Source organism: Dicentrarchus labrax, unplaced genomic scaffold, assembly GCF_905237075.1.
Source record: "Dicentrarchus labrax unplaced genomic scaffold, dlabrax2021, whole genome shotgun sequence".
In the NCBI taxonomy this organism is placed as follows: domain Eukaryota; kingdom Metazoa; phylum Chordata; class Actinopteri; family Moronidae; genus Dicentrarchus; species Dicentrarchus labrax.
Window position 1 is genome coordinate 14,851,732 of NW_026136702.1, and position 13,914 is coordinate 14,865,645.

Below are 13,914 nucleotides of genomic sequence, written 5' to 3' on the forward strand. Positions count from 1 at the left end.
ATATTTTGATCTCTATTTCATGAGGACAGCAAAGGCACACCAGGCCCAACAGGAGTCTACATCTGACAAGTCACATCTGCTTCTGGTTAGCTTGTCTGTACGACAAACAGATGCTATCTCTCTGCTGACCCGCCTCTACGATCCACACATGACCATAGCTGGTCAGGCTTGGAAAATTATTTTCCATTATGCTAGGAGATATGTGCGTGGATTAATACATAATTTATTGCTGGATAAATTTCCATGTGATGGTATTTTAAACATGATATGACACCTATCATAATTTGCTGGATATGGCATGGCCATGTTTACTACCTGGTAAGCTTGATGCTATGCAGTTTTAAAGGTTTTGGAACGTAGGTTGACTACCATACCATTGAGGTCTTTCCTCAGCTTACGCAGATCTCTTTGAAAGTCCTCAAACTTCATCTGGGAGGCCTGGAAAAGGTCCTGGGGCTCAGGCAGAGGGTAGACACACGTCTCTCTGCCAGCATCCTGGTAAAGCACAACACACATTCATGCACAAAAAATGCACACACCAATGTCAAAGTCAATTTTCCTCAAATGGGAGAGGGCCTCTCTAGTATATACTGTACACACCAGGCAAGATTGAAATAAATGTCTTCAGAGACCTACATGTACTTATCAGCAGTCCAAACATCCCAGAGAAGATATGGCTGAAACTTCAGCAGATAATGACCATTAAGCTTGGTTCAGAAAGTACACAGCAATTCTCTCCATCAGAGTTACTACAAGGCCATTATGAGTGCTAGATCCATGTCATGCAGGTTGATTTTGGCAAGCAGCACTCTACTGAGTTCATCTCATCTGGAGAACCTAATTATTTACACTAGCGCTCCTTTGGATGCTGTGCCAATGAACAGACTGCAGGTCTGAATGAACCCAGACCAAAGCAGAGCAAGAGCGGGAGATGAAGAGTGAAAGACAGAAAGAGAATTATAAGAAAGAGCCAGAGGAGGAGAGAGATTTGTTTCTGCTGTAAATGAGGAAAGAGAAAATAAATAATTTGATAAAGGATAAGCCATGGTATCCTCTGGCAAGAGAGGAGATGAAAAGAGAGCTCTGGAAGGATTTCTAAGCAAATCAGACTAAAACACAAAAGTGATTCAAATAAACAGGAACCAAAACATACCTCATCAAAGTGCCTTAGATAGTAAGCAACAATGTAGGACAAAAGACTCTGGGAGTTATCCTGAAAGAAAGAAAAAAAAGATCCAAATAAATAAACTAAATTCCCTTTATTTATTAATTTAATCATTTTGGAGCAGGACGTTTTAATTTGTACGACGCAAACAAGAATAGAGACAGCGGTCATGAGGATAAATCATGACATTGGAAGAGCAATACAACAAAACACAACTGTGCTAGGCTGGCTGTCATAACTCAGAGTTGGTGGAAAGTTTGATGTTCTTTATGGATACCTTACTTGGTCCACTACCACAAAAACACAAACCACTGTGTCCTTATATGGCAGTGCCAAGGGCACACTGAGCCCGTTATGATATTGAATAAGAACAGTAAACAGAATAGCCTCTCCTCTAAATCTGCACAGCTATGGTCCTCATGTTTGGCAGGAATGAAGGTCCCTTTAAACTCCTGGACTTGACCATAGATGGGACAATTGTAGTCCAGATCAACATTTAGAGACAATATTTTACACCACTTATTTTCTAGCACAATGTGAATTACAGAATAAAGCTGTGGGTGCACATAAATTACACAGGTTTGTCTCTTTTACTTATTTTGTCACAAATTATTACACACTCTTCTCGTCTCCTGTTTGCCTATGAATAACACCAAATTAAGCGCCTGTTCTTGTACAATGCGTGATGTTTGCTTTTACTCCTGTATCACAGACTCACACTGCTCTTAACGTCCTTTAGTTTTGGCAGAATGTCCAAGGTGAAGCCGTCGGCCTGCCCTCGAGACCGATTACCTCCGTTCATGAAGTTGCCAAAAGCCAGCACCAGGCCAAGCACCTGCAATACACACTTACCAGTCTGCAGAGACTGGTGCACACATGCGCACAAACACACACAAACAAACAAAGATATGAAGGTTAAATTGAGTGATAGAAAAGAAAATGAAACCAGAGGAAGGCCAGTGGCTCACCTTGCATACTCTCTGAAGGATTTCTACTTTGCGGAGGATTGAGGTGATACATTCATGGAAAGTTGACTGAAACAGGATGCAGAACACTCGCTCAGAGAAGTTGGGGATTTGTGATAACTGGAATAGAAACCTGATGAAGGCACAAAATCAGACCTGTTTAATGACACAGCTCTCATGTACTAAATTTGGTTCAGAAGGTAGGTTTGGCTCTTACTGTTCAGGCTTGTCCAGTGGTTTGGCATCCTCCTTGTCTTTGGATGATTTTATATGCTTCTTAATGCCGTCCATCTCATCAGCTTGAGCTCTCTGTCGCAAGAAAATGCAGATTAAATTAAGATGGAAATTTACTGTATATGGGCAGGTGAAACCTAAAGACAATTAGGAGGACAGGATAGCATAGAAGTGTATAAATATATGAACAATGTCATGAATAACAAAGTCTAACAGCTGGCAAAGGATTTTGTTTTACTCAAAGCAAAACCTAAACTAAGTGTAAGACAAGCTGACCAAAATATAGTATGCACATAGTTTGGCATCAAGGGCTCAATTTGATCAGTTCCTGATGTTTCCCTGATCAAACACATTGGTATTAAACTGGAATTCTGCTTCTTCGTGCAGGCCATAAGTTAACATACACGGGTGTCGTTCAGACACATTTGCTTGTGTGTTTCTTTCATCATGGGGGTGTGCACGTTGGTTCCTCTGCATAGCTTAGCAAAGAAATTTACCTCCGCAGAAGCATTATTCTAGTTTTACAGTATGTTGAGTATACTGGACTTTTATCATTAGGACCTCTGAGTCACTAGTGTCATCCAGAGCAAAAACAAATCCAAAGATAGCATAGATAAATCTTTTCTGTTGATGAAGATCATGTGATGTGATCAACAGCGCTGACTAAATGGACCATAAAGTGATTTTGTTTTTGTCAATCGATGCTTTCAAGGTCAAGAATGAACCTTGAACCTCAACTTTCAAGCCAACATGGATGAGAAGTCCTTAAAGTGCTCAGAAATGTTAACATACAAATCTATGACAACTGGGAAACTCACATCAGCTGATGAAGATCATGCAATGTGATCAAAAGCTACAGAGCAGCAACTAAATCGAACTTAAGGTTTGTTTTGGCAGCTTAGTTCTTTATTTCGTTCTGTAGACAAACTGTAGCTCAAGCATGAAAGAATTCTCAAATTGGGCCGTTTGTACTTAAACTCAACCGTATGCCAGTCTATACAGTATAACTTTTATAAATGTGAAAGAGTTGCCTTCAGCCAGATTACATTCTTGACTATTACCCTGCTGTCAGGCTCTGGACCACAGTTTTATACAAGGTGGTATAAAAAAAAGCAGGCCAGAAATGCCCCTTCGTTTCACAAGAGGCAAAGACAATAGATGTTAATGTGTCTGACGCAGTTGGGCAAAACAATAAAACCATCCCCAGGAAGAGAATGTAAACTCTCTCTCAGTCCCTCCAGAGCCCGTAGACCCCCAAAGAGCCTCCACAGTCTGGTCTCTCCCTCTGTTTCTCTGGATCTTTCTCTCTGGGTTTTGGCCTCGGCATGGATCCTTGGAAAACATCAAACACCAGCATCAAACGCACTGAGGGCCCGATTAGTATTCTACACACCGCTGCCTTCTGTCGACGAGGGCAAGCTCTCCTTCGCCTTCTCTCGAGATGTTTTCAAGTGTAAATATATTTAATACAAAGCAGATCCTTTTCAAAGGGCAGCAGCAGAGCCCAGCAGTGTTTGGTGTAATTGGGGACAAGTAGGCATTAGCGTGTGATCTTTGAATTGCAAGGGCATGTTGCAGTGGTTGTTAGCATGAGAAATACAGTCCCATGTGGAATATCAAATGCAAAGGAAAGTAGGATGATATTTGTGATGCCAGAATTCTAGTGGTAGCCAAGTGGTATTCATTAGCCAGGTTTCTAGTACAGTGCTAAACAGAACCAGCCAGGAGCTTAATCACTATTTATGTCACTCAATTTTCAATGGAACAACATTTATGAGATTATTTGTACATGTGAGCTGCCAAAGAATAGTGTCCAAGTGACAAATTGCATCATGTAATAAACATGTCAAATATATTTAGACATCACAAGGCCTTAAAAAAAGAAGTATGAAGTGATTATTTGTAGTGTAAAAATCCGTAGGAGTGACTACAGCTCCAACTGACCTCCATGACATTTAGCTACTGTCAGCTGAGAGTCTGAACTTCAGACAACAGTCTGGGCCCAGATTATGGCTTGTGATATTAGAGGGGAGGGAGTGGTGTCCCACTATCACTGTGACCCCTTTAATGGCGGTGGCTTATTGTTCAAAGAACAGGAGTGGCTATAATCCGCAGCTCATAGACTGAGTGACTCTGTCCCTGACTGTGTGTGTGTGTGTGTGTGTGTGTGTGTGTGTGTGTGTGTGTGTGTGTGTGTGTGTGTGTGTGTGTGTTTCTGTTTGTGACATGCGTACAGTACAGTATGTGCACATTTGTGTGGGTCAACATGTTTGTTTGTAAGCATGTTTGTGTGTGTGAGCAACTGAGGGAGAGCAGTGTGTGATCTCGCTCCTAGCACAGTGAGTGAGGGTGTAACCATTAGAAGCCCCTCGCATTCCTCAAGACAGGCTGACTGTGCTGCCAACTGTGGTTTAGGGGGCTGGAGACCCACAGACAGGATGGAGTCTCGCAATACAAAAGAGAAACAATTTGGCTCCTCGACTCAATAACATAGCCTTAGGCCATAAGGGGGAGAAGGAGAGAGAGGGAGAGAGGGAGAGAGGGAGAGGGCTTGAAGTCTCGGGGTGAGTGGAGAGGTTAGAAGACTTTTGATCCTCAGTTATGACACATTGGTTCATAACTACAGCTTGTCTCAAGCCTCAGTCTCATTCCCATGATCAACATTATTAATATGCCTCTGGCAGCCAAAGGTCCAGGCCTCTCCTGTGTAGTTGTGCCAAAAAGCAATTCACAGGAATTTCACAGCATCTTAAAACTGTATTACAGTTGAAATGTGGAAAACATGTCCGTTTTCATGTTCCATTATTTACTGACCTGACTTCGAACGGGTCCTGAACCATTTCCACTGGGCGAGGGAGATTTCCTATCAGTGATGGTTGATGAATATGTATTTACCGTATACAAGGAGCGATTCATAGCCAAAATGGAGACATATTGGAAAGTAGCGATGACAGCTCCGTAATTCTTTTTATGCTAATATTATACGATACAATGTGGTCATTTCACTTGGCAAAGCTCAGTGTAGTCTCTCTATTTCTCCCTTTTTTCAAACCACAACGTACTTTCAAGAGGAGCTGTGTGAAACAAATGCTGGAGTTTCTCAACTATCATTTGCTTTGCACAGGGGCATTACAAAAGTGAAGTCAGTCAGTTCCAGTGTGGAGAAAACATGTTTACTATGTAAAAGCGTTGGTCCACTTCCAGGCCAGCAGACAGACCTACACAGGACTGACTCTGTCGCCAAACAGCACACATACCAGTACGGTTTGTGGCTCGCCTGTTTGTTTTGGTATCTAATGCACACTTCCTTTTAGTTCAGCCTTTCAAGTGGAACATGGAATAAGAACTCCACGCAGAGAAATATGTTCACAGTGACATTTCAGACGGACAGTGCAAAAAAAAATTTTTCTTTATGTACTAGACAACAATTAAATTGAAAATGTGTATTTTTCCCCACCTACACTGTATATAAAAATTCAGCTTTTAATAATCTTCGAAAGGTATCTCTTGATGGACAGCAACTGGTGTTTTGTGGTTTACCCTCAGGGAAGTGCCAAATAAAACAACACTAACAGCTGATGAATGATTATTTTGCCATTTTGTTGATATCACGGCTTGTTGAGTGTTCTTAGGTTTCCTTCTATAATAAAATGATTGCCTGTTATTCATATATGGCATGAAACGAGTAACCATAAATCATTCTATTTGTCACAAGCAAACTGTTCCAAAATAATACTTTAACTGCAAACCACAGAGGAAGAGACAAAAAACACACGGTAAGGTTTTCCCAGACCGAACACTGCAGTCAAGATCAGCCTGAGCTGTCAGTGGTGTTAGTTTGTATAATTATACTGGGTTTGTTGCTCAACCCTGTGTATTTATATGATTCTGCATTGGCAGGAAAGTGCAGAAATGTATTTCAGTTTGGGATATTGTCTTTTCACTGGTCTATTGACTTTACTGAAACCAGTGTCCACACAAGCCTTGATAATGTTCCCTTCAAAGTCAAAAAATGGCAAAGTTAAAAAAAAAGTTTGTTACTGTTGTAACCATAAAGACATAGCTCCAATTCCAAGTAGTGCTACAGCATGTTGTTATACTCACATTTTCATAGAGGGCATGCAGAGTCTCCAGATCAACGACAGTGTTGTCCATATTTAGCACCGCTGCGGATGGAAGGAGGGGATGACACGGTTATTGTGAATGTTAACACTAAAACATTTATCTGATTCCTTCAAACACCATTAACAATTAACAATCACCATTAACATCAACTGAACCAGCACAAACAGGCCTCGACTTTCATAATCTATAGACATCAAACATTTTCATTTGGCTAAAATAACGATCACAAACATTGGCAGAACAGCTTTTTTTTTTTTGCTTTGCTGGAGCTTAAGGTGCCATGAAACAAGGGTAGAATTCTCCCTGTACGGCTGACATAAAGTGTCATGTGCCGTATGCAGTGAGTTACATAGATATCAGCTCTCATCACAATAGCATAGAAGAGGCCACAAAATAAAACATAAATACAGAGGTCTTAGAAATCTGTCAAAGGTACAAAGATCTGTGTTTGAACTCCTCTGTTTGAATTCCTGGTGTCGCCTTTTTGTCTCGGCGAGAGGACCTGGCGCCCGTGAGCATTAATCCTTTGAAAGTAAATGTTTAAAGACAAACAGAGCCTGGGGGTCTGCGGTGTTGAGGCTGAGGTGTTGCTGTATGCACAATCACCCAGTGAAGCACTCGACACCTATATGTGTATTTCACCGTGCAGTGGGTGTCCAAATTACTCACATTGTTTTGATCTGCTGATTTGCTGAGGTGCAGGAGGAAAAACTAGTGTCAGAAGGGATAAAGCAACTTGCAGTAATGGACTCAATGCACAATGTTCACTTTCCATCACATATTATGTTTGGACATTGAATAGTACTGGACTTCTTATAGGCTTTTCACGAACACAAACTTAACTGAAGAAACACGAATAAAGAAGATCATGAGAAAAACGAAATTAGAGAAAGGACAAGCATTTGGAAAAACGCCTCAAGTAACTGTTGTACTGCTCCAGTCAGTTCTGTCTCATGTGTTTAGCTTTGATATTGCTTTATCGCTTATGTAATTCTGTAGCCTTATTAATCCCTTCACACGTGTGCCACAAGAGCAACTCAACTCCTTTCCAAGTTCTTTGCTCTCACCCTGTAACCTCTTCACACTCTCTCCTCTTCCAAAGCCACCACAGAAATAACTTCCTTCTCTCTGACTCTCCCCTTTTCTGTTTCTCGCACTCTTCTCGTTGTAACCATTTGGTTTTCATTACAATCTGAACCAAAGTCTGGCTAGCTGATTTGATTGGAGACGGTTTTTAAAAGACATGGGAGAAAACCGTATCATTGCTCTGACACAGACCTCTTATGACCAAAAGCCAGACCCATCTGCCTGGGTCTAACCCCACTACCACATTCAACCCCAGCATGGCGCCGGCAACCACCATCTTATACTGTGACTGGCGCTCCAAAGCCTCACAGGAAGCAGACACCGCATGGAAGTGTCCTATGAAACATGCAGAGTGTCGGCCAAGTCTGACAACAAACAACAACAGCTGTGAGGAAAAGAGAAATGTGTTGACTTCTCACTGAGCAATGGGGCTCAAACAGACATGATCTAAATCAATGATTCAGAGGTTGTTTTTCTTCAAGTCAGAGATATCCAAGTGATGACGGCTTTGCTAGTCACTGTCTTCATCATGGAATCAAGAGGAAATGAACCAATGATTCACTACACCAAAAGGGACAATTACAAAGTTTTGACGAATGAATCTTTCTCTTCTGTAAATAAATTATGCTTCAATTATTTAATCATCTTTAACCTCCAACGGCATAAGGGAAAATGAGATCATTTCAGGAATGGAAAAACAATAGCATTGCTAATATGTTGTCTTTTAGGTTTTGTTCTTTATGTGAAATAATGAGTATTTCAGGGCTATAATTATTCACGCCTAATAATCATTCAGTTGAAATGCATGGCTAAGTTAATAAAAAACAATTTCTTGGGTTATATTGTTTGTGCAAGGCAGTAGGTATCTCACTGTTTTGAGGTAGTATTACACCAAACCACCTCTGATCCTCAATGATATACTGAAGTTTCCAATCAGCGCTAATTATGTACTATAGCAAAAACTGTCCTAACATAGGAGATGAATGACAGTGCTGATGAGAGTGGCCCTAACTTGCCCTCCCACTCTGACCCGAGATGAATGCACCAAAGACTGACATCAAGGTGAAAGTAGAAGTAACAGTTTATTAAGTGTACAATGCTCAGCCATGGTTTCTGTGGAACACTTTTATTTTAATGTAACCTACCCAGCTGCCATGCACGTTGAAATAAAGATTTGAAGCAGTAATAAAGGCTCTACTGTCGGAGGATTGAATAGGATGGGGAGACGAGGAAGAGTGTTTAGACACATGGATGAGCGAAGACTGGAGAGCAATCAGAGAGTAACTAAAACAGGAAAACAGTCTGTTCCCATCAACATCTCCTGAATGACTTCACTTTAACAAAGCCGTTTAGACAAGATGGTGACAACTCATCAGAGAAAGACAGAGAGCCGCGGAGAAACATGATGTGGATGTTAGGTGGGGAGAGATTATGCAAAATGAGAGCAAAGAAAAACAGATGGGAGGAGAGTAACAAAGAAAAAACATTTCACATGCCTTGCAACATTATGACTTGTTATAAAGCTAACTACTAGAGGGAGGATGAAGCTTTGGCAATGAGCTCAGCCAATCGCTTCTTCCCTTATGAACAGGGATAGAAGCACACTAAAAACAAACAAAACAAATGGCCAAATTTTAATTTTGTGGAGAGAAATTGTTCTAGATTAGTTACTTTGTTTAAGAGTGTCAGTGTATGTTTGTTCAGTATGCTTTTAGATGGTTTGTTGCCAAAAAATGTTAACATGAAAACTAAAATGTTGGTAGTTGGGTTTAGTATCGAGATTTTTTTGTCTGACTTTGTTATGCCTCTCCCAGCTTACAATGAGTTTAAGGTCCAGTGGGTAGGCTTTAAAAGGCATCTAGAGGTGTAGTTTCAGATTGCAACTCTAGCTTTACTCTCCCCTTCAAAGTGTGAAGGAGAAACTACAGTGGCCACAAAACGTTAAAAAAACTTGAACGTTGGTCTGTCTCTTCAGGGCTACAGCATGGCAGTTCAAAATGGCGAACCCTATGAAGATGATGGTGATAGATTTAAAGTGAGGGGATCATAAATATATTTATTACATTTCATCCTGACAGGGACATACACTATACCAAATTTCAGGGCAATTAATCCAACAGTTGTTGAGAAACTTTACTCAAAACCACAAACACAAACAGTTATCCAACTGTGGTGCTAGATTAACATTTTTGTGCCACTCCATTAAGTAGATGTTGATATATTTTACTGGATGAGTGAAAACTGATCTGCTGGAGACTCTAGATGGAAAATAATGAAGAGATAATCAAAGTCAGTAAAATATATCCTTTTACTATTTTCCATGGCAATCCACTCAGTAGTTGCTGAGATATTTCAATCTGGACAATCCTGAATCCATGCAACTAGTAGTGAAGCTAATAAAAAACACTGATGACGGGGTGCCCTGATAGCTCACCTGGTAGTACTGGAGCCCCATGTATAAAGGCTGAGTCCTTGCTGCAGCAGCCATGAGTTTGAATCTGATTTTGGCCCTTTGCTGCGTGTCAGCCTTTCTCTCTTTCTTTCTCTTCCCTCTTTTCTGTCACTTTCAAGTAAAGGCAATAAAAGCCCCCCAAAAATATAAAAACAAAACCACTGATGACATGTATTGAATGTTATATAATACTCTTGAGTCAAGCCATAAAGTAGAAACACAACAGAGGTGTGCCTTTTTGTTGTAGAAAATACAGGTACACTCTAGTAAATCTAGTGTACTTACAGATCACTTTACCATTATTCCCACATTAAACATTACAGTGGTGCTTTCAGTGCCACCTGCATACTGTAGTAACATACAGGCTATAACAACTACACTTTTGTATAGACACATCCACACAATTGTGTTATTTCACTGTAACCTGTGTCACAAAATCTTCTCAAAGAGCTATAGGAAGATGAGTTCAGATACTACACTTACCATTCTGGATGTCCTTCATATCAAGATGAATACTGGACATCAGAATACCCACAGCCTGCGAACGCTTGTTGCTCAAGAGCTTCACCACCTAAGAGTTGATAAGACAAAGAGATGTGAGCAGTAGGGTTATACAAGGCCAAAGAGAACAGGGATGCTAACACTCCAAATACCACAACACATGCACATGTACACACACAGAGACGAGGCATTTAATAATTGACTGGAAACAAAAGACAGGAGCATCACTCTCCTTTGTCTGTTTACTTCTGTGGGAGGAAAACTTAAGACTATTCAGCCGAAAATTATAATACTGTCTAGCTGAATTACGATGATTAACAATTTCTCCTTTTGCTCCAATTCACCCACATCCATCATCTTTCAGTCATGCAAATAAAACAACAAGAGGCATATTTGCTAAGTGGATTATGATCACATGAATTCAAGTCTTGCGACTGATTAAACATGCAGAGATTTTCCATGTTTTTTGTTTACATTGTATTTTACGCAATTGCAGGGAGAGGACTGCTATATATCAATCGCAACTGCTCCAAAAGTTGAAATATCAACATATGTTGGCTGAATAATAACAGCTTCCACTTGTCAAACAGCCAGGAGTTGAATATCAAGCCAGTGTTGTTATTATGCATGAGAAACTGCATCCAAGGGGGCCATTATGAACCACAGCTCGCCTGAGTAAGCAGAAGTGTGCAACGGGCAGCAAAGTGGTGAAGGGACAGGACAGGAAACCCGTAGCCTACTGTGATCCAGACAGAACGCTTCCATTTAAACCAGATCACACAGACCACAGACCTCTCAAACACACAGGAAGTTATATCACCAGGGCCCAACTGTCTCCGTTTTCTCTGCTCAACCACAGCTTTAGGAGACAGGCCGTTCGAGATATGATGCTGAATGATTTCCACAGCAAGCCTGTGATAGCTGGTGTAAGGTAGCTGCGTAATGGCAGTGAAAAAATATGTCATTGGTCATGTTTTATCATCTGACCCCGACTCTCCCAAATGTACAAACAGGTTTAACTTAATTAAAACAGATCAGTACCTAGTCGAGCTGTCTGATATTACAGAGGATAATTTTTCCTTGCAGTGAATCAGTAGTATTTTTTCATAATGAAACACAGCTGGATCCATGAGCCACTACAGTTATTGAAATAATTTTTGTGACGAACATTTCAGGACAACAAAACAACCCTGAAAATCCCGCATCTAATACAGTGTCTTTCAACAGCATTATGAGATCCATGTGATTAAGTTTTTGGTTTAAAGAAATCCTTTAAGTCACATTAATTATATGTTGATCTTTTGATCCATTTATCATTTCAGGGTTGGCTAATATGGACTTTCATCCATCCAATACAGCTCTGAATGTGAGGAACAAATCCCAGAGGTACAAGCTGAAAGAGACCTGAACATAAAATGGTTTTGAATGGCACAAAAAGTCACTATTAATTATAATCTAATCTCTTTTTCATTTAACTTTGGGATCAAGCACTTAGTTCAACTAAAATTACTAATACAAGTTGTCCTGATCTAAAGGGTGCTACTCTTATCACCTGACAGTGTGAACTGAGCAGTTTCTGCAGAATCCATGCATTGCTCAATCAGCAGTCTGCACAAGAGCTAGAGAATAAAAGACAAAGATAGTGTTTGAGGTGAAAAAGACAGGTGCATGCCAATGCTCTAAAAAAAAAAAACAGGAAGATAGTTGTACTTTGGCCGCTGATGTATTGACATTGTGGTCAGCAATTGGAGCAGCAGCAGTGGATGCCTCAGCTCATGGAAGCAGTTAAGGTACTTTAAAACACTTAGAGTCAAATTTCCACAATTTGCGTCAAAATAGAACTCCTTCTTTGAGCCATGAGTCAGTCATATATGAACACATGGACATGATACACATATTTTTAGATTTAGTGTTACTTACACCTTCTGAGCAGTGTCGGACTCAGACTGTTTGAGAAAAAAAAACATAAAAAGGGCACCAGCACGCAGTTGTTGTGATTGTTGTGATTGTTGTGATCCATTTATAGTGGGTTTTTTTTCCAATTTAATGGCACCTATTAGGGGACTGCACCACATTTTCTCTACAGGAAGGGCACTCTATACCTATAAGAACTTGCCTGAGAATCATCACCAAGTAATACAATGATAATTGTCTGTACATCAATGGGTATATTGCAAATAGGAACTATTTTAATTTTAATGGTGTCATTTTGACAAAATATAAATGAATATAGGTTACAAAAATGGGGCTTAAGCTTACAGCATAACTCATTGGTTCCATGGCAGCATTATACTTCCTGTTTACATCCCGCCAAAGTATGATGGGAATTGTAGTTCCAAAACTTACAGAATTATTATCCTCCAAATAGGAGTAAGACAAAGATTAATACAGTACAATACTGTGACAAAAATAAGTATTGGGCGTGGGGGTTGGTGGGGTGCAGTTGTCTTGATTGTGTCTGTTAATGTTGGGCCAACAGTATTAGATTTTGAAAGGCTGTGGATTAGCAGATTGACAGAAAATTTATCTGCTACTACTTTTCTAAATGATTCATTATTTAAGTAATTTTCCAAGCACAAATGCCAAACATCCCTAAGTTTCAGCCTTTTAACTGTGAGGATTCGAAGGGTTCCTTTGACTTCTGTGATCACAAATTGGCCTTTGGACTGTTGCTTGGACAAAAAAACATTTATCACTATTTTCTAACAATTTATAAACCAAACAATGAATGGATTCATTAAGAAAGTAATCAACAGATTCATCATTAAAAGCCCTCCAGTCATTCATATCCTCCTTCAATCTTCATTCAGGTGGGATGGAAAACATTAAGCTTTAAACACTTTGCATCTAAAAAAAAAAATCAAACACTAGTCAAGACACTGCTGGATTGAGTGCCAAGAAACAAAAGCCCAAAAATCTTTAATACTGAACAGATGCATGTCACATAATTTAGCAGCCTATTCTACAACTACACTCCACCTCCATTGTAAGGACAGCAGCATATACTGTAAAACAGCTCTTCTTTTAAACCTCTCTGCAGTCAGACGGCAGGGTCAACATGTGACACTGGGTGTCAGTGGTAGTATTTCTTCACTTCTGATACTGATGTCAGCAGAGGCCTTTAAAACTGGCCGAGTAGTGACGTCAAAGCTGCTCTCTAGTGGTAGCTCGGGAGAAGATGCTTGTCCTCTCTCATCAGCAAAACAGCTGAACTCATGACACACATGGGAATGGGAATAGCTGTAAGTAGTGGGAGATGGGATTGATCACCAAGGGCCAGTCCTCATGAGCTGGAAATGTCCAAAGTTGGCTCTAAATTGGGGTCAGTCACAGTTCTACGTACTGTATGTTTTTATTTTTCCTGTTATTGACTTCAATATCTTCAG

The 13,914-nt window shown here is 40.2% G+C and overlaps 1 protein-coding gene across 4 annotated transcripts in view; it reads right to left on the reverse strand.

Annotated features, from left to right (window-relative positions):
* fmn2a (formin 2a) overlaps window positions 1–13,914 on the reverse strand; it is a 40,702-nt gene that overhangs the window by 10,618 nt on the left and 16,170 nt on the right. For 3 of the 4 annotated variants that reach the window (XM_051422137.1, XM_051422128.1, XM_051422139.1), the window contains exons 7-13: window positions 10,511–10,598; window positions 6,469–6,530; window positions 2,348–2,439; window positions 2,134–2,263; window positions 1,884–2,030; window positions 1,154–1,213; window positions 375–495 (exon numbers count right to left, since the gene is read on the reverse strand). In XM_051422137.1, coding sequence (XP_051278097.1) covers window positions 375–495; window positions 1,154–1,213; window positions 1,884–2,030; window positions 2,134–2,263; window positions 2,348–2,439; window positions 6,469–6,530; window positions 10,511–10,598 — 700 coding nt within the window. The other variant, XM_051422140.1, reaches the window with a different exon arrangement.